General features: G+C 44.9%; 2 protein-coding genes across 6 annotated transcripts in view; both read left to right on the top strand.

Moving 5' to 3' along the window:
• Ganc (glucosidase alpha, neutral C) overlaps nt 1-5,433 on the top strand; it is a 57,962-nt gene extending 52,529 nt beyond the window's left edge. For 2 of the 3 annotated variants that reach the window (XM_038330032.2, XM_038330030.2), the window contains exons 23-24: nt 45-148; nt 741-2,566. In XM_038330032.2, the coding sequence (XP_038185960.1) occupies nt 45-148; nt 741-850 (214 nt within the window). In that variant the 3' untranslated portion in view covers nt 851-2,566. Of the gene's footprint in view, nt 1-44; nt 149-740; nt 2,567-5,410 lie in introns of those variants that run through there. The other variant, XM_038330031.1, reaches the window with a different exon arrangement.
• Nucleotides 68-20,768, top strand: part of Capn3 (calpain 3) — a 51,990-nt gene continuing 31,289 nt past the window's right edge. For all 3 annotated transcript variants that reach the window (XM_038330034.1, XM_038330033.1, XM_038330036.1), the window contains exons 1-2: nt 68-148; nt 5,411-5,792. In XM_038330034.1, the coding sequence (XP_038185962.1) occupies nt 5,463-5,792 (330 nt within the window). In that variant the 5' untranslated portion in view covers nt 68-148; nt 5,411-5,462. The remainder of the gene's footprint in view (nt 149-5,410; nt 5,793-20,768) is intronic.

Below are 20,768 nucleotides of genomic sequence, written 5' to 3'. Positions count from 1 at the left end.
CCCCGTGCCTCTCCTTTTCCTAATACCATTTGTACCTGTTTCAGGTGTGCTGATGCGAAAGGCCGTTATCCCAGCAAGTGCACAGTGGAGCAGATCTTGGTCTTAGGCCTAAGGAAGACGCCATCTTCTGTGACTACTCACTCATCTGGTAAGCAAACAGTTGGTTCTTACTTATGCCTTTGTCCTGTAAACCCAGAAGTATCTGCAGCAAAGAGATGGTTTGTTCCCAAACTGTCAAACTATGCTTAGCTCAGACAATCTCTGCCCTTCCTTGGTCAGTTCTCTAGTCTCTAGAGTGAGTAGGCCAAGCTGCTTCTCTTCATGAATTGGTCTTAATGCCCACAGTTAATACTAAGAGAAATTATTGAAGGCCTATAATAGTATTCTAGGTGTTTCTTAATTTGTAATAGGTTACAGCCATCTTCAGCCCTGGAGAATTTTTAGTCTTTTAAAGAACTAATTCGAGGGATGGAGTAGAATTGTGTCCTCCCTCACCTCCTGCATTTCTTGAACAAATCACTTTGCTCCTTACAGTTTCTTTCTAACCAGGATTATACTCCAAACAATGAGATTTTTCATGTTTTAAAACAGTCACAGGAGTTCATGAATAAAAGTACTGATGGTTTCTCCTAAGTGAGGTGTAACATTGTTTGAGAGCGCCAGACAACATATCAGATTTGGAGGGGGGATTATTTTTCACCTGGTTTCTCACAGTATCTTTTTATTGTCTTACTATTTAGATGGTAAAGTTCAGCCTGCAGCTTTTACATACTACGCCAAAACATTCACCCTGAGTCTGGAGAAGCTCTCCCTGAGCATAGTTGATGACTGGGAGGTCCATATCAGATGATGGGCAGGTGCCCTGGTGATGAGGGTGGGAGCCTCTGGACCACTCACCCTCCTGGCCTCCCGTGAGATCTATGCTGCCATCCAATTGGCTTCCCTGGAAAAAAATGATATTTTGCTTATATCAAGTGTACTGATGGCCAGTAGATTTTAGATTTAAAGATTTCAGGTTTGGAGGCCCCTCCTGTAATCACAGTACTCAGAAAGCTGAGAAAGAAGGATCGTGAGTTCAAGACCAGCTTAAGCTGTATCACACAAGACCTTGTCTCAAAAAATCAAAAACAAGATTTCAAATTTTACATCTAAAGATGTATTGTTGGAACACTGTATAAATACTGCGCTTCCCACAGACCCACAAAGCCCTGAGCCGTGGCTAGAGCTCAATGAGCAGCCCGACCTGGAGCTCCTCAGGACGCCCATGTGTGGGGCGTGTTGCAGGGCTTGCTGCAGGCTGTGCAGCAGTCACTCTGGCTGTTGCAGCAGCAGAGCTGCCGAAACCATCTCCCAATTGATGACAGAGCCTGCTCCTCTCAGGGTCGCCTTCCACCACAGCAATGCAGGCATAGCGCTCTCTCCTGCAGATGCCCTCTCCTGCATGGGCAGGGCTGCGGGAAGCTCTCCCTAGACAGTGACTCCGGAGCTCAAGGGTTGGTGTCCCTTTCTTGCTTCTTAGACTCAAAAGTACCAAGTCAGTCTTCAAATTCATATGTACTCCTTTTAATTATGTTTTACTAAATATTCTCTCCTTATCAAAGAATATTCATAACATGAATAAGCTATAATTAGTAATAATGAACTTCAAAAATAGAACACAAGTAAAAGGCACTTGTTTTAGACACAATCAATAATCAAAATAAGGAATATTTTAATGCATGTCTTTAAAAATCAAAATGAATGCAAAATCCCAGGCTAAGCAAAAGATTTTAAATAAAGAAGCTCAGTGTTACTGACTTCCTTTTGCACTGAGTTCCGATATGTCTTAGCACAGTCTTGAATATTGTAACATAGCATTGCATCCCAATGCTTCTGACTCTGGAGACCCCAAGGCTCCCTGCTGTCTGCTTCAGCAGCTACTGGGGAGGCCTCAGTTCCTCAGCATATGAGCCTCCCACCACATTTCTTCCATGTAGCCACCCGCAGCTGCTACCATTCTGCCTTCTCTTTCCTTAACCACAGCACCCTCCGCTGCTTCCACCTGTACAGCTTTACTACCCTTCCAGACCCAACCCAGTTCCTACTACCTGACACCCCAGCCCCCCAGAACCCACTGGCAGCGATTTCCCCTTCTCTGAAATGCTGCCCCACAAATAATTGTGCCCTACTTTACATTCTCAGGGATGTGCCTTATTGCTATAAGGACGACTGTGTATTTTCCTACTAGAGTGTATATTCCTTAAGATCATGTTCTATTGCTCTCATATCTGGTATACCACTGTGGGAGTTTAATGAAAAATGCCCCCTATAGACTCGTATGTTTGCCCATTGATGGCACTGTTTGGGGAGGTCGTGGAACTTTTCAGAGGTGCATCCTTGCTGAAAGTATGCCATCGAGGATGGGCTTTGCTCAGTTATAGCCTCACTCCAGTTCCTGTTTGACTACTCTACGTCCTGTGTGCTGTTGAGCACTCAGCCACCTGCTCCAGCACCTGCTGCCACGCCTCCCTCGCTGTTATGAACTCTCTGTGGAATGTAAGCCAAAATAAATTCTTCTGTGAGTTGCTTTTGGTCATGGTGTTTTACTACAGCTTCCCTCTTCGTTTGCTTCCTGGTCATAAGGTAGATGTTTTTGCTTTGCCACAAGTTTCTCCCATGGGCCTTTTTACAGACCCGAAACAACGGAGCTAATTGATATGGGCAGGGGCCTCTAAAATTGTGAGCCAAAATAACCCTTTTTGTCTATATAACTCCATAAGTTAATTAGCTCATTTATTTTGTTGTAGTGATGGACAGTCAATTAGACACCATGAGTGAATGGTCATTCAACCCAACCTAACCCCAAAGTGATGTAATTCAGGCATTTTCTACCCACTTGCTGAGTGCTTAAGACACCCTGACAGCGTTTTAAATGCATTACATGAGTTAACTTGTTTAATCCTTACACCAACCCAACAACAGAATGTCTATCGTCATACCAGTTTTACATGAGAGAAGACTGGCTCGTAGGAAGAAATGACAAGGTAACTCAGCTAAAGTTACACGCTCATAGCCATTAGTGGCCAACTTAGACTTTGAACCTGGACAGCCAGCCTTCAGAAACTGCTCTTCTTTATTCTCCTCCAAGAGCAGTGATACCTTGGGCGTTTTCTTAAAGGGACAGGAAGACAAGTTGATAGTTCCAGTAGCTGAGACATAGGTTTCCTTCAAGTTACATTAACAAAATTCATAAACCTAATCATACTCTCTTTCTTTGTGTGGGGGGGTATATGTGTGTACGCATGTTTCTATGTGTGATGGGGTATATGTGTGTACACGTTTCTGTGGGGGGATATATGTGTGTATGCATGTTTGTGTGTGGGGTATATGTGTGTACGCATGTTTCCATGTGTGATGGAGTATATATGTGTACGCATGTTTCTGTGTGGGGGGTATATGTGTGTACGCATCTTTCCGTGTGTGATGGAGTATATGTGTGTACGCATATTTCTGTGTGTGATGGGGGTATATGTGTGTATGCATGTTTCTGTGTGTGATTGGGTATATGTGTGTACACATGTTTCTGTGTGTGATGGGGTATATGTGTGTACGCATGTTTCTGTGTGTGGGGTATATGTGTGTACGCATGTTTCTGTGTGTGATGGGGGTATATGTGTGTATGCATGTTTCTGTGTGGGGGGTATATGTGTGTACGCATGTTTCTGTGTGTGATGGGGGTATATGTGTGTACGCATGTTTCTGTGTGTGATGGGGTATATGTGTGTACGCATGTTTCTGTGGGGGGGTATATGTGTGTATGCATGTTTCTTTGTGTGGGGGGGTATGTTGTGTACGCATGTTTCTGTGTGTGGGGTATATGTGTGTACGCATGTTTCCATGTGTGATGGGATATATGTGTGTACGCATGTTTCTGTGTGTATGTGGGTGTATATGTGTGTACGCATGTTTCTGTGGGGGGGTATATGTGTGTGCGCATGTTTCTGTGTGTAATGGGGATGCACATGTGCACATTTACCCTGGCACACATGCAAGAGGACAGCCTGGGGTGCTGGTCCTTGCCTTCCACCTCATCTGAGGCAGGGGCTTTTTGTTGTTTGCTGCTGCAGGGGCTGACAACCTGGCCCATTCTAGGGGTTTGCCTGTCTGTATTCCCACCTCTCCCTGGATGCACCGGGATGGCAGACATGCTACTGCACCTAGTTACATGGAAGCTCAGATCCTCAAACTCATGTCAAGTGCTTTGCTGCCGATTCATCTCTCCTGCCCAATGCCCCTATTCCAGCTGTCACTTCCCACCCTTTCCCGAGACTTCTAAACTTGAATCTGTGAAGCTGGTCACTTAGGAATAGGGACTGCTGCAAGCTCAGACAAGCCTCTCCTCAGCCAGACTTCAGATGGGGAGAGCGACTGTGATGGGTAAAAAGCCAGGAGGAAACCCAGCAAGCAATTCCCTTCCCAGCCACTGTCATTCTCACTTAGTAAGCCTTGAAGCTGAGTCTAGACATGACGTCCTAGGACTTGACACCAGCCTGGCTCCGTACCCATTTCCAGCTTCTGTCTAGATGCTGATGTGGTATGGCTAAACAAATAACCTACTAGGGCACACATTCTGTAGTAGGCTCGGTCTCAGTGTGTGTCAGAGGCAGGAGGTGTCTAGGTCCCAAGAAGGGAGGGATTTTCCTGACTGAAAATTCTGCTGAGTGGCATTTTCTAGCCAGTTGGACTGAAAGCTGATTCCAGAACATTCTAGAAAAGATACTCTAATATTAAGTGACATTCTGATATTCTAACATTTTATAAAGTAAAAATCATGCTCTCTAAAACATGGAATATACCCCCAGAATTCCCATGGCTTGGATTCCAGCTAGCTGTTCAAATACTGTTTTCTGTTCATCTGGTGACCACAGCCTGCATGTAGCTCTCCTAGCCCATAACCCACTTAGCTGGGTTCTTGTGTTCACCTGTTTCAGATACGCTCGTGTCTTAACAACACAAGTTCTTAATGTCAAGTAGAACTGCCCAGCTGGGTCCCCCCCTGCCTCGCGGTCTGTCCGCACACTGGCCCCTCTGCTTTCCTGCTCACCGTCTCACTTCATGTCTATTTTTAGTTTTCCTGGCTTAAGCGTCTTCAGGCCGCTGAAACACAACCCTCATTCTCTTTCTCTCCCTCTGGCAAGCATGTGGCTGGTAGGAGCCCCCAGGTAGAAACTGCTTCGAAATCCTTTAGTGTTAGTGCCTCTCCTTCAGGAACACCTATGGCTCCAGGATCACAGCTCGACTGTTTCAGCTGCTCATAAGCCAGCCAGCTTTCTGATAGGATTTAAACTTTGAAGTGAGTGTGGCCATTTTTTTCTCTCAGTTGAAAGGATCGCTTCAACTTCCGCTTTGTAATTGCTTCCTTTCCTTGAAGGTAGCTGAATCTTGCTCTCTTTAAAAACGTCGTCCTTCCAAAGTTGCCTGCCATGCCGACCGCCATTAGTGCGACTGTGGCCCCGAGGACAGGGGCTGAGCCTAGGTCCCCAGGACCTGGGCCCAGGTCCCCAGGGCCTGGGCCTCACCCAGCACAAGGAAAGACCACTGAGGCTGGGGGTGGACACCCAGGTGGCATCTATTCAGCCATCATCAGCCGCAATTTCCCAATTATTGGAGTGAAAGAGAAGACCTTTGAGCAGCTCCACAAGAAGTGCCTGGAGAAGAAAGTTCTCTATCTGGATCCCGAGTTCCCGCCAGATGAGACCTCTCTCTTTTACAGCCAGAAGTTCCCCATCCAGTTCGTCTGGAAGAGACCTCCGGTGAGTAGTCTGATGGCTTTGTAGCCGGCTGGAGTTTGCCCTCAGAGAAGTCCTCCCACTCAGCACCTCCCCAAGCACAGCTGTGCACATGGGCACAGGGGGAAGGATCCTGGCAGGGGCCTGCTGGGCTCTGGCTGCAAGTGTGGAAAGGGGAGGACAGGGTCAAGTCCAAGAGAGGGCAGGCCGGGCTGCTTCTCTCGCTGTCTCTCTTTCTGCTTTTCATGAAAGTAATCAGATCCCTAATTCATCACTAAAATGGCCATCCTTTCCCAGAACCGGCTCCAGAATGTCCAGAGATACCTACCTTCTCTGCCTAAATATATTGAGACTGCTTCCGTTTCTCAGGCTAAAATCATGAGATGTTGTCCTTCAGTTTGCCAGTGACCGTGGATCTCTGAGACACAGAAGCCAGGCAAAGAGGAGCGAGGCAAAGAGGAGCTTTTCGAGCATAGAATCCTGGACGTAGAAGAATTTTTGTCTGTTTACCTCACTGTACAGATTAGGATGTCAAGGCCCAGCATGAAATAGACCCAGCACATGACAGGGCCTGGGTGAAACCCTACTCGCTAGCCTCAGGCTTTCTCTTACAGGGATCCACCAGGGGAAAATTATGTTCCCCTGGCTCCCTTCTCTGATCAGGTTTCCAGTGTGACTCTTGGTTTTGATACAAGAAACATTTTAGTCACAAAATAATCTGGAGCTGTGCATAGAGCTCACTCGGTGGTAGAGCTCTGCTTAGCATGTCTGAGGCCCCGTGTCCGTCCCTGACACTGCCAAAAAATGGATGGAGAAAGAGAGAGAGAGAGAGAGAGAGAGAGAGAGAGACAGAGACAGACAGAGACAAAGACAGAGAGACAGAGAGAGGATAGAAAAACAGATAGATAGATAGATAGATAGATAGATAGGTAGATAGATACATAGATAGATGATACATAGATGATAGGTAGATAGATACATAGATAAATGATAGATAGATAGATAGATGATAGATAGATAGATACATAGATAGATATGTAAATAGATGATAGATACGTAGATAGATACATACATACATAGATACATAAATGTGTAGCTAGATAGATAGATAGATACATAGATACATAGATAGATACATAGAGAGATACATAGATAGATACATAGATAGATGATACATAGATAGATGATAAATACATAGATAGATACGTAAATAAATGATAGATATGTAGATAGATACATACATACATACATACATAGATACATAGATGTGTAAATAGATAGATAGATACATAGATAGATAGATAGATAGATAGATAGATAGATAGATAGATAGATAGATTGATTGATGATAGACAGTGGAGAGAAAAGGTAATCACAAAGAGAGAGAAAGAAATATTTATTATGCATCTACTGGCTTCACATACTGGGCAAGTCACTAAGAGTATCATGAGTAAGAAACAAAAACATACTATTCTTAAGCCTGCAGTCTTGGGGGAATGGACATTAAGTCAGAGTGACATCAGGACTCAGTGTCCAGAGTGGAAAGGAACAAGGAGAGAGAGCAGGCCATGTCTGGGGAGAGAAACCTTCCACGAAGAAGATGTGTTAGGCTCATCCCAGGATTCGCTGGTCATGTTTTTTTTTTTTTTTCTATTTACTAAACCAGAGCTGCCACCAGGCTCCTTTCCTCTCCCACTGCTCTTTGGTAAGGCCCCTCGTGGCTGTCATGACTGTCCTCCACTTAGAAGAGAATACTGCAGTGGGCCAGGTGTAGCTCAGCACACACCCTGCGCGTGTGAAGTCTCAGATTCCATGCAAGTCATGGGGGTGGGCAGCCCGATGTTTTTAGAATGCTACACCCCTTCGGCCCCTGCTACCTGTCGTAGCTGAGCCACAGTTCTCTGGGACTAGCTCACACTGGCCACTCATCTTCACCCTCTTCCCCAAAGCTTGACGCCGCAGCTGAACCTGTGCCTGCAGTGCCCTTCCAGGGTGTGGCTGATTGGTTCCTCCTTTCTTTCCCTGCCTACCTGCTCAAGTGCCACTTCCTTCAAGCTTTCTCGCCTCTCTTCTCCGAGTTGCTGAGAGCAGGGTCTGTCCGTGGTCATTTGTAGACCCAGCACATATACCAGGCACAGGTAGAACACAAGTGATAAATAAAACCCTCACCTAAGGGTCGGACCCAGGACAGCCCTGCTTCCCAAAGTAGGGGCCCCTAAAAGCCTTCTCCACTACTGCTCAAAGGGCAAGGGGAGCAAAACCTGCAAACACTGCTCTTACTGAAAGCACTGATGGCCTTGACCCTAAAAGTTAGGTTTGCACATATGAGAAGGACCTACGATGCTCTGGGGATGACAGTTGTCCCTCGTAAACACTGTCCTGTCAGCACATATGAACATGTATGCTCCCAGATACCTGGCTGTTTGATATTGGGCCCCTACCACCACCACAGACAACAAAGATCCTGACTTTTCAAACCTTCATTAAAACGCCTGTGCGTCCTCCCATGGTTAATATCAGGTGTTGGGGACCAGCCTCGACAAGAATACGTCTCGCCAGGGTAGAGGCATGGGGATTTAGAAATATAGTAAAGAGTATGAAGGTGTGAATGAAAATAATAAACCAGAGAAACATATAGGATAGTATTGGGAGGGAATTCCAGTGAGTACTGAAATTCGCCCATGTTTAATTTCCAACTGCTTAAAATACCCCTGACCCCAAAAGTAGGAGTAAGACAAAAAACTGCATTAACATGATACGAGGAAATGAACTTACCAATTGCAGGTCACAGGCTACATTCATAGCTAAACATTCTCTAGATAGAACAAAACAAGTCTCGCTCAGACCCTAGACCAAAACATTCTGTAGGCAAACCACTCCCTGGGTGGAATCCAAAATTGTCTCCTTATAGGAACTGGAATGAAGTTGGCTCCTTAGACTCTTGTTTAAGTTAGGTAGGAACAATCTACTTCTCTATTCCTGGCTATTAACCACACCTGTTGGCAATGACCTTGAGCGAGCAGAAGTCTCTGACCTACATCTAGGTGGGAGTTTTGTTTGAGGTGGAAGCACAATAACCTTGAAGGAACTAGAGGTCAGTTCCAACTCTCTGACCTTGGTCAGTGTGGAAATAGACTCACATTTTCGGGCCTCCACAATCAGGATATAGGGAGCTGGAGAGATGGCTCATTTGGTTCCCAGAACCTGCAGGTGGTGGCTCACAACTGTATAGTTTCCCAGTTCCCAGGGATCTGATGCCACTTGTGATCTCTGCAGGCTCTAGCACACATGTGGTACATACACATACACTCAGACAAGCACACATATGTACATATAAAGGTAAAGATTAAGGAATATGCCCTTATATTAACATTAATTACAGAGTTGGAGTGGGTGGTGGAAGTGTTATCCAAATACTTCACTTTACATTGTTATGGTCCAGAAAGTACAAAGGATTGTGTATGGGACACAAATTAACTGAAATTAGAAAATTGAAAGGACTCCAGGATTTTCTGAACTGTAAAGTCATTCTTGGAAACATTCGCTCTCCCATGCACTCCTTGGACATGGTAACCTCTGTCAGGCCTAAAGAGTAGGGACCGTAGCCGGGTGGTGGTGGCGCACGCCTTTAATCCCAGCACTCGGGAGGCAGAGGCAGGCAGATCTCTGTGACTTCGAGACCAGCCTGGTCTACAAGAGCTAGCTCCAGGACAGGCTCTAAAGCTGCAGAGAAACCCTGTCTCGAAAAAACAACAACAACAACAAAGAGTAGGGACCGTGTCCTGTGAGGAAACACACTAGATGAGGTCCCCACTTTGCTGGCGTATCCCCTCCCCCTGCCGTTAGTGTTATAACCCCATGCCTAGCTGTGCTTTGCCCAGTGTATACCCTTCACTTGGTCTGGCTAGTTTCCCAGCTGCCAACAGCTGGCCCTGAGGGAAACTGCCAGTCAGGAACCCCCAGTACCTCCCTTCAGTTGACCTGCTGCTCAGTACCATATCCGGACATCTCTTGAATAAGGGTGATGTTGAAGTGGCTTCCCCAAACTGTCATTCACCACCACCCGCATTTCACCCAAGCTGACATCTTCATGCTAGCACTTGCTTGATCTCGGTGTCCCCTGACATCCCCAGCTCGCGGCTCTCCCTTTCTCCTTGCTGCCTGCCAGCATGAGCCCAGCTGCCGGGGCTAGATTGTACAGTCTGTGTGACCTGGCCTCTTTGCCTCTTCCGAGGCCTTCACTCTCCAGGCAGAAGTAACTGGTCCCCAGTCCTGAGGCAGTTACTCCAGGAATGCAAACAGCGGCAAAAGTACAAAACAACAGCTCTGTGTGTCGGGAGGCTTGTTCCTGATAGAGAATTCTGTCTGATTCTTTGCACATCTTTGGTGAATATACTTCCTCCCTGAATCCTTAACCTGTGAGAAACTTTCTATCGGGAAGAAAAATGGAGGGAGGGAGAGACGGAGAGATAGAGTATGGTACTTGCAGTGGCCGAAAGAGGGCAACTGGAACTGGACTTTTAGGCTGATATTGGTGCTGGGAACAGAACTCAAGTCCTTTACAAAAGTAGTATGTGCTCTTTAACCTAAGAGTCATCTCTCTAGCCTGCTTTATAATTATATAAAAAGTTCTTGACTTAGGTATGTTGGTACCTACCAGTGGTCCTAGCTATGGAGGAAGCTGAGGCAGGAGGATAGCTGACACCATCAAGTTTAAGGTCAGTCTGGGCAATATGAGAACCTTGTCACTTAAAGATAAAAACAAATTAGCAACAATAAAATAGAGTACTTTGCCTATAGGGCTGAACATGATTGTTTTTCTTTGGTTGGTTGGTTGTTTTGTTGGTTGGTTAGTTTTTCAGGACAGAGTTTCTCTGTGTAGCTCTGGCTGTTCTGGAACTCACTTTGTAGACTCAGAGATCCACCTGCCTCTGCCTCCTGAGTGCTGGGATTAAAGGCATGCACCAACATGATTGTTTTCTAGGGAGAAAAAGAAAAAGAAAAGATCTGCTAGTTGATATAAAACAAAAACGAAAGCTAGAATGACGTGGGAGGTGAACAGAGAAGCTGATTTTTGAGACAGGGTTTCCCTGTGTAGCTCTGGCTGGCCTGAAACTCACAGAGATCTGCTTGCCTTTGCTTCTCAGGTGCTGGGATTAGAGGTGTGGGCTACCAGGTCTTATTTTCTTTATTATCATTTTTGTGTGTGACTGCTAGGACAAATGTGTGTCAGAGGGCAATTTTGTGAAGCTGGTTCTCTCCTCCCACCTTTGTATGAGTTCCAGGGTTTGGGCTCAGGTCATCAGGCTGATGTAGCAAGTTCCTCCACCCACTGAGCTGTCCTAGGGCCCCATCCATGTATTTCTAACCATCTGCTGTTCCAACACCTGCTAATGTCTTTTGCTCTTGTAACATGTCTTACTTTTAATTTTTAAATTTTATTTATTTATTTGTAGGGGTGACATGCATGTTGGCACACATGTCAAGGTCTGAGGACAAGTGCCAGGAGTTGGTTCTCTCCTTCCACTGTGTGGGTCCAGAAATCGAACTGGATCATCAGGCATGGCGTCAAGTTCCTCTACCTGATGAGCCATCCCTCTAGCCCATTTTTTGTTTTCTTTAATACATCATCATGCACTTATGATCATTGGGTGGAGGCAAGCTTATCATTTCCTGTCTTGTGAGGATAAATTTTAGTATCTGTTGCACTAGCTTTATTAAGTGGTTGGGGACTGTATTTTCTTCCATTCTCTGAGATTGTATCAGATCAAAACTAGATGCTCCTTAAGTAACTCTTGTTACTGCTTTCTCTAAAGGAAACTTTTTATCTACTGGTACAGCTGCTTTGATAAGAATGGGATCATGTGAAATTGTTTTTTCTTTGTAAGTCAGTATGAATTTTTAATTTTTCTAGAAATTTGTGGTAACCTATGAAAAATTTTGCTTTAAAAATTTATTTTATTAGATATTAATATATGCTATGGGATAAAACTCTTGTACACTGCCAAGATTTGTCACTTGAATGGTTTAATAAAATATTGATTGGCCAGTAGTAGGCAGGAAGTATATGCAAGGCAAGCAGACTAAGAGAATTCTGGGAAGAGGAAAGGCAGAGTCAGGAGTTGCCAGCCAGCTGCAAAGGAAGCAAGATGAGAATGCTGCACTGAGAAAAGGTACCAAGCCATGTGGCTAAACATGTATACACTTGTGGAGGTAGTACAGGATGGGCAGGATAATATGCTTAACATACGATATATGCCAGTAAGAAAAATAATTGAGGAAACAATATCCTCTTATTGAGAATTTTATACATGCATGTAATGCCGTTTTGTTTTGTTTTGAGATAGGGTCTCACTATGTAGCCTTGACTGGACTGGAACTCATTATATAGACTAGACTGTCCTCAAATCATAAAGGTTTACCTGATGTAGTCAGACTTTTTTGGATTGCCAGCTCCCACATAATGACATGGAGATTTCTTATTAAGTATGTCGCTTAGGCTTGTTCCCAACTAGCTCTTATGACTTAAATAAACCATTTATAATAATCTTCCAGCTCTGCTCAGTACCATGTGTTCCATTTCCACCACGTCTGACTGGCGAATCCCACCTCTCTTGTACCCAGTGTTCCTACCTCTGCTCAGAAGTCCTGCTTAGCTATTGGCCGTTCAACTCTTTATTAAACCAATCAGAAGGTGCCTTGGCAGAGACACATCTTCACAGTGTGCAAAAAGATTGTCTCACAATAGCCTGCCTCTGTCTACCAAGTGCTGGGATTAAAGGCGTACCCCCACGTCCAGCCATAAATGTTTTGACTAAATCTATACCACCACCCGTTTATTTTTTGTTTTATGTGTATGGGTGTTTTATCTGCATATGTGTGTTCACAGTGCTCTTGGAGACCAAAGGAATGTATTAGACATTTGTTGTCACCAGGTGGATGCTGAGAACTAAACCTGGGTCTGATGGAGGAGTGTCTATGTGTTACTTTCATTATTAATAAAGATACTGCCTTGGCCTTTTAAGAGAACAGAAAATTAGGTAGGCGGAGTAGACAGAACAGAATGCTGGGTAGCAGGAGTGGGGAGCCGCTTCAGGCAGTCGCGATATGCAGTCGCCATGATTCTCCTCTCTGAGATGGACGCAGGTTAAGATCTCTCCTGGTAAGCCACTCCTTGTGATGCTACACAGATTACTAAATATGGGTTAAAGGAAGATGTGAGAATTAGCCAATAAGAGGCTAAAACTATGGGCCAAGCAGTGTTTTAAAAGAATACAGTTTCCGTGTAATTATTTGGGGTAAAGTTAGCCGGGTGGCGGGACACAGTCCCGCCGCTTCCTTCTACATGGGTCCTCTGCAGGAACATGATGCTGTTCACCTCTGACCCATCTTTCCAGCCATCTTTTTCTGTTCTGAAGTTCCCTGATTCCACTTGGTGCCATCTGTATGTGCATAGATATAGGACCATCTATCTGAGAGAAAACTTAGCCTCCTTTCTCCAGCAGCCATCAATTGATAATAGTTTCTCAGTCAGGGTAGTATTTCATGAGCCCCTCCCCAGCCCATGCTGGAATACTTGGCTGGTTTGATCATCTGCAGGTCTATGTGTGCAGTAATGTATTTGTTAAACTTCATTGTCATGCCTGGAAATGGTTTGGCTACAGACACCCGCTACTTCTGGCTCTTACAATCTTTTCACCTCCTCTTCTGCAATGATCTCTGAACCTTGAGGGAAGGGCTATGATATAGATGTTCCATTTAGAGCTAGGCACTCCACAGTCTCATTCTTTGAACATTGACCAAGTTGTGGATCTTTCTATTAATTGTCATATTCTGCAAAAAGAAGTTTCTCTGTTGAGAGTTGAGAGATGAACTAATCTATGGGTATAAAGATAAGAACTTAGAGAGCAATTTAACTAGGGCCCTAGATATTATGACCTAACCAGTCATGGGATTTTGACTCATTTAACAATACCAGGCATTAGTTCTACCTTGTGGAATGGGTTTTAAATCCAACCAGAAAGTGTTTGGTGACTCCTATAACAGTTGTGCCACTATTGCACCAATGAGGCTATCTTGCCAAGACAGTCACTGTAGTTCATAGAGTTCATGGCTGTGTAAAAATTCTTAATACTTTCCTCCCCCGGTAATGTAAACAGCACTGTAAAAGCTATCCAGTAGAACTGAAGCTTTCTGGATGCTACCAGCTTGAGTCTCCATGTCCTATGACTGAGATGTGTAGTGTGTTCAATGATCAGATCTTACCATCAAGTTCTAGAGGGTAAGCAAGAACAATAACTATAGCTTATAATGTTTAGGGGAGTCTATGGTCCTCAGTGACCAACAACATGATAAGAGATAACCCATATCTGGCATTGGGCTTTTTATTTGATAGCCTCTATTGCCTGAGGGAGACGTTGTCTCCCTCCTCCCATTATGGGGTAACTCCATTTGAACTTCTTTTATACGTGTGTCTATTTTAGCATGTTTCTACAGTAGTAGGTTTCCATGAGGCATTTCCAATAGTCTTTAGTGTCAGGTATCCCTCTTCAGACATCCTTCCTTCTGCTACCCTCCCATATCCCAGCCCATTTAAGAAAAAGCAACTTTTAATTAAGAATAGTTTACAAATAGTACAGTATCCTGATGACAAAATCATGGTTTCAAACTTCAGTTGACCTAAGAGTCTCCTAATAAACTGATTTAAAATGCAGAGAACTGGAGCTGGGGAAAAGCTGGGTGGGTAAAGTGAGGCACAATCCTGAGCACCTGAGTTGTATCCCCAGGACCCATGTGAAAAAAAACAGGTGTGGTGGAGTGCATTCCTGTAATCCCTATGCCGGAGACACAGAGACAGGTGGGTTTATGGGGTTCACATTCTAGCCTAGCCAGTGAGCCCCAGGTTCAGAGAGAGGCCCTTTGTTTCCGGTGGTCAGGGTCTGGGCTGGGTGTTTCCAGGGTCTTGGCCTATTAACCAAAGAATTGTAATAAAGGGCTCACATAGATTTACCGAAGAAGCAAGAGAACTATATTCTAAGGGAAGAAGTGGAACAGACTGTAGGGGGTTATAATGTCAAGATGGACAGTTGGCCCCTTGAGTCAGAGTCTCCAGGGCCTGATTTAGGTTTGGAGCTTCCTTTTATGAAATTGAAGAGAAGGAGGAGTTGATTGGTATGGGGTGTAGCCTGGGCAGTTCTTTATTTTCCCTACTGTGTGTATCCCTTCCCATAGTGCACTGGCATTGCTCATACACACACCCAACTATGCAAAGGTATAAAATAGCAGGTTACTGTCCCTGAAAAGTTATTAGAAGACTCAGTTTTGTACGACGGAGCATGTACCCAAAAACCAGCTCAGGTCAGATCAGCCTTTCTATTCTTTGGTACATTAGATAGAAACTGCCTTATTTCAGGAGAGCTGCAAGTTGGAGCAGGTAACACACCATTGTAATCTCTGTGTCAAGGTCAAGCTGATCACTGAGTTTGAGAAAAGTCCGTGCTACACGGGGAGACCCTCTCTCCGAGGAATAAAGAAATCACTTGCATAAGAATAAATTCCGGATCCCTGGACCTTAGGAACATTTGGTTGTGGAGAACACTTGACATTAGGCTGTTTCCATAACCATTCAGTTAGATGCCCCTTAACTTAGGGATCATAGGCCAAATATGCAGTGGCCTTCCTGTGTACAGGTGGGGCCTCACCTATGTAATGTCCACCTACCCCTTTAAGCCCTGGATTTAGGTAGATAGCAGGCCAATAAGGGCTTTACCTGAATGAAAGCTTGTAAAATAATGCTTTATTAGTTGCAACAGAAGGTTCTCGAACCCATGAAGATTTCCATTTTTAGCACTATCTATCTTTCCATGTTCATGGGCTTTATTTTTGTTGACTGATTTTGTTCAACATTTGTAAATTATAATAGTTGATGCCTGATAAATGATAGAGTAAAAAATACTTCCTTACTTTTGCTTAATTCACCCCTTGTTGACACTTGGAAAAGCCTCACTTACTTAAAATTAGTTGCTGCCCCCACTCACCCCTCATCAAAAAAAAAAAAAAAAAGAAAGAAAGAAAAGAAAGGACATTGCCTGTTGGATCGTTACCAGGGGTGGAAGAAAGACTGTTGTTCAAAGATGGGAGAATGTGGAGTCTGATGCAGGATGGGCTCTGGGGGCTTCTGAGGGTGCTAGGTACATTGTTTGGAGAGAGGTGTGTGTGTAAAGTACTAGCAGGTGAAGGAATTTGGCTGCCAAATGCATTACTACAGTATGGGGGGTGTATAAACCAAACAAAATGAGAATTCCAAACTACACTGTCTCCTATGCTGTGAGCACCACTCTGTCTTAAGAAACAAGATGAACAGAACCTGAGTAACAACACCTCTGGCCTTCACTTGAAAGCACACACACCCACACACTCAAACTCATTACAGAGAGAGAATAAAAAATACATAGAGAAAATAATCAATAAATGCAGAGACGCAGCCCACACCTTAACTCAGTGATAGCTGAATCCCGAGACTAGGCCTTAATAACCTAAATTTTATTTATTCGTTCTTAAACTTTGTTCTGTTTTTCCTACAGTCTTACTCTGTAATTAGTGCTGGCCTAGAACTCTCCATGCTGCCCAGGCTGGCCTGTCACTCAAAGAAATCCTCCTGCCTAAACTTCTCAAGCACTGAGATCGTAGATATGTTCTATCACACCCCCCGGGAAGTGGCATTTACACTGGTGCCGCATTTGAAAGTGGATGCCAGAAGTTTGAAGGGTACACATGGAGACGTGCAGGGCAGGTGAAGGCGGCGGAGGTCAGCGAGCTTCTGGGAGGACTGAACACCCTTCTGGCGTGCAGCCTGCCCGCCCTACCTTCCCACCTTCTGCAGCTCTCTGCACACAGAGTGAAAGTGCAGGAAAGCCAAGCGTTCCCAGCAACAGTTCCCTCGCACACGTAGACTGGGAGGTAGCTCAGCAGGTAAAGAGCTCGCTTAGTATGCATGAGGTCCTGGGTTTGATCCCAGACACCACACAAACCAGGTGTAATGGTCCATGTCTGTACTTTCAGCACTGGGGAGGCGGAGACAGGAGAATGAGAAATTAAAGGTCATCGTAAGCTACACAGTAAGTTTGAGGCCAGCCTCGGCTACATGAAACACCATCTCTCAATCAAAGTGAAACGTAAAACAAAACAGAAACGGAAAGACCTGCAGCCCACACTTCCCTATCCAGAGGTGCTACATAGGGCAATGGGTGTGTTGTGTTCGCCCTGGCTCAACTGGAATAGGGTCTTTTGCTCTGAGGTCCATACACTTGCCCTCTGCATCCTCATAGATCAAAGCCCCTAACAGAACAGTCAAGGTCTGCAGGGGGTGGGGCAGGGACATCGGGAGAATGAGGCTTCATTACCCTCAGACAAAAGCCGATCCCTCCTATGCATTCAGCAGCCTGTATAGGATTAGTGTATACAGCATGTTTAGACTATATCCCATTGATGGCCAGTGTCAAAGGCATGAATGCCTTTTGCTGAGGCAGGGGGAGCTCTCACAAACTATATTTTCTCTTTTTAAAGCAAGAGTCCCAGCAAGGCTGTTCGAGGTGCCCTAAAGGTCTACAAGCCATTGTTGTCTGCCCCCCCATCCATTTCTGGCTTGCTCTCTCCCCTCCCTGACTCCCTCTCTGACTTGCATGTGTTGCCCCTAGACCATGGGCTCAGGGGCCTCTAGTCAAAGCTGCTGACTCTGACCATGGCCTTTCTCTGGACTGGGTTCATTTGCATCAAGCTGCTGAGGGCGGAGGAGCTATATAGGCTCCAGGCCATTCACCAGAGGATTAGGCCTGGGCTGAGGGTGCAGCAGAAGAGAGGCCGCAGGGAAGGCCCAGGGCACTGCTGGTCATCATGCCCTACCTGCTGCCGGGATTCTTCTGTGACAGGGTGATCCGGGAAAGGGACAGGAGGAATGGAGAGGGTACCGTCTCACAGCCTCTCAAGTTCGAGGGGCAGGATTTTGTTGTTCTCAAACAAAGGTGCCTGGCTCAGAAGCGCCTCTTTGAAGATCGTGTCTTCCCAGCAGGTGTGCAGGCCCTTGGTTCACACGAGCTGAGCCAGAAAGCCAAGATGAAAGCCATCACGTGGAAGAGGCCAAAGGTAGGGATAAAGGGGGTATGGGGTCTGCAGAGAGCTGTTGGGAAACGGAGTGAAGTGGCCAGTGGTCAGGACCTGAGGCCACGGATTTACCCCAACTCTGAGCAAGTAGGTCATGAGGGTTCCACAGCCCCAAACACCCAGCTTCTTCCACTAGAGACTAAAGATGCTATTTTCTATCCCTGAGCCTGCCGATGGGGACCCTTAGATCCCTAAGCTTATAAATATTTGGGGAGTGCTAACGCATTGACTTAAATCTCCATAGGATTATAAGGTGAGAATCAGTTAACTCAGCTCTTCCTGAGAGCAGGGGTTTGGGGAGGGGAGAACGGAGTAGCAAAGTGAGCAGAGGCTTGAAGTTTTAGGGTCCACAAAAGGGGCCAACAGTAAAGAAACAGGAGGCTGGAGAATGAGCCTTAACCTTCAAGCCCAAGCTGGCTCATTAGCATGATGTCAAGTCTGTTTAAGCAGAAAGGTCCCCACTGACTAGGCTCTTTCCTGGATGAAACAATTAGCCCAGGCTGCCCTATCGAGGGACCTCCTAGGAGCCCTTGTGTGTCAGCAGGTCAAAGTGCTCAGAAGCTTGGGGGACAAAGCATGTCTTCAAGAAGGTGTGAAAGAGCTGCTGCATTCTGAGCTGGCGAGGGGTGTGTGTGCAAACTCAGAGGAGCTGCAAGGCAGATTCATTAGCATATATGCAAGTTTGATTAGTTAAATTTCTTTTTTAAACTTTAAACTTCTAAATTTTGGTGGTTTTTAAAAGATTTATAAATTTAATTATATTAATTAGGTTCATACATGTGTCTGTGTGCATATATGCACATAGCACATGAACGCAAGAGCCCATGATGTCAGATGTCAGATGCCCCTGGAGCTGGGGCTACAGGCAGGTGTAAGCCATCTGATGTGGGTGCTGGGAATCACACTCAGATGCTCAGAGAGACCAGTACATGCTCTTAACCACTGAGCTATCTCTCCAGCCCTGACCTTCTAATGTTACAATTACAGGGTAACATAGAAATTGTAAAATAGTACTGGATCCCATGTGTAGCCCCTCTGCCCAGTGGTTTTACTGTCTGCAGTATTATTAGTTACCTGTGGTCAAGAGTGGTACAAAAATACTCGATGGAATAGTCTTGAAATAATTCAGAAGTTTTAAATAATCTCCATTATTGTATTTTTAATTGTTCTGTGGTATTGTGATATTGCTCATCTCTCATTGTCTAATTTATGAGTTGAGCTGTCCTCAGTGTACGGGAAGGAGTCTAATATATGTGGGGTGGTCACGGTTTCAGATTTCTGGGGGTCTTGGGATCTACCCCAAAGATGGGGGAGAATGGCTACATTCAGTCCGGTTTTCCTCACTATATCATCATTACAGAGTACATTTCCATCAATAAACAATATCGACATATTATTGAGAACAGTGTCCACACTTTCCTTAGGGTTTGTCCACTGTCTTTTTATGTTCCAAGGCTCCTCTCATATATATATATCCACTTAGGTGTCCTGTCTCCTCAGCCTCCCCCTCAGGTGCTCTGGTGTCGTGTCTCCTCAGCCTCCCCCCTCAGGTTCTCCTCATTTCTGATGCACTGCACAGTTTCTCAGAGCACTAGTGTGGTGTTTTATAAAATGCCTGTCAGTTGGCATCTGTGTCTACTTTTCTCCTGACTAGACTGGGCTTATGGATGTGTTGTTTGGTTTTTTAATAATTTTTTTATTTTTCTGTGTATGAGTGTTTTTTTGCTTGCATGCTTGTATGTACCCCACATGTATGCAGTATTCCTTGTGGCCAGAAGAGGGCACTAGAGTCCTTATAATTAATACAGACCATGATAATATAATATAATATAATATAATATAATATAATATAATATAATATATACAGACCATTGTGAGTTGCCATGTGTGTGCTGGGAACTGAACCAGGATCCTTTGCAAGAACAGCAAGTGCTCTTAACTGCTGAGCCATCCCTCCAGCCCTGGGCTTACATGTTTTGAGGAAGGTGACCACAGAGGTCAAGCCCCTTCTCATCACAGCACTTTGAGGGCCCAGACTGTCATATACCTCCTCACTATGATGCTGATGTTGACCTTGGCATCCTGAAGCATCCACCAAGGTTCTGTATGGTGAAGTTTCTTTCCCCTCCTTTTCTTCTCAGAAGCTAGAACCTAAACAGAAGCTCACACTTAAAGAATGAAGAGTTATGCTCCACTGCCTTGACACTTGCAGAGTGTCTTAAAAATCATGGGGGATGGGGCTGGAGAGATGGCTCAGAGGTTAAAAGCACTGCCTGCTCTTCCAAAGATCCTGAGTTCAATTCCTAGCAACCACATGGTGACTCACAATCATCTGTAATGGGGTCTGGTGCCCTCTTCTGGTGTGTAGGCATACACACAGACAGAATATTGCATACATAATAAATAAACAAATAAATATTTTTAAAAAATCATGGAGGATTGTTCTGCAAGAGAGTGGTCTGTAGTCTCTCCATGTCTGTCTCTGTGTAGATATTGGTAACAATATGGACTCGCGCATATTTATCTTTGATTTTGAGTTACTGTGTCATTGCGCATTCTTCCAGCTATAGTCAATAGACGTTCGCAGTTGGCTCCTACGTCTAGCTAACAAATCCTTGGGTTGGTGTGTTTTCAAATCTTCTTGAGAATGTTCTGGTTTTTGAATCATTACAAGATGCTCCCGGTTCATCTGGTATAATTCCTGCTCCGATCTTAGAATCTGCCGCATTATAGATAGTATGTGTGTACTAGTATTGTATCTAAAAAGCAAAGTGAGGGCCAAGGAGATCACTTGATCTCATGATATCCTCAGATCAGTCTCCAGAACTAATTTTAAAAACA

Source organism: Arvicola amphibius, chromosome 5, assembly GCF_903992535.2.
Source record: "Arvicola amphibius chromosome 5, mArvAmp1.2, whole genome shotgun sequence".
Classification (NCBI taxonomy): domain Eukaryota; kingdom Metazoa; phylum Chordata; class Mammalia; order Rodentia; family Cricetidae; genus Arvicola; species Arvicola amphibius.
Note: the sequence above shows the minus strand (reverse complement) of the source record. Positions and strands in the feature narration are given on the sequence as shown.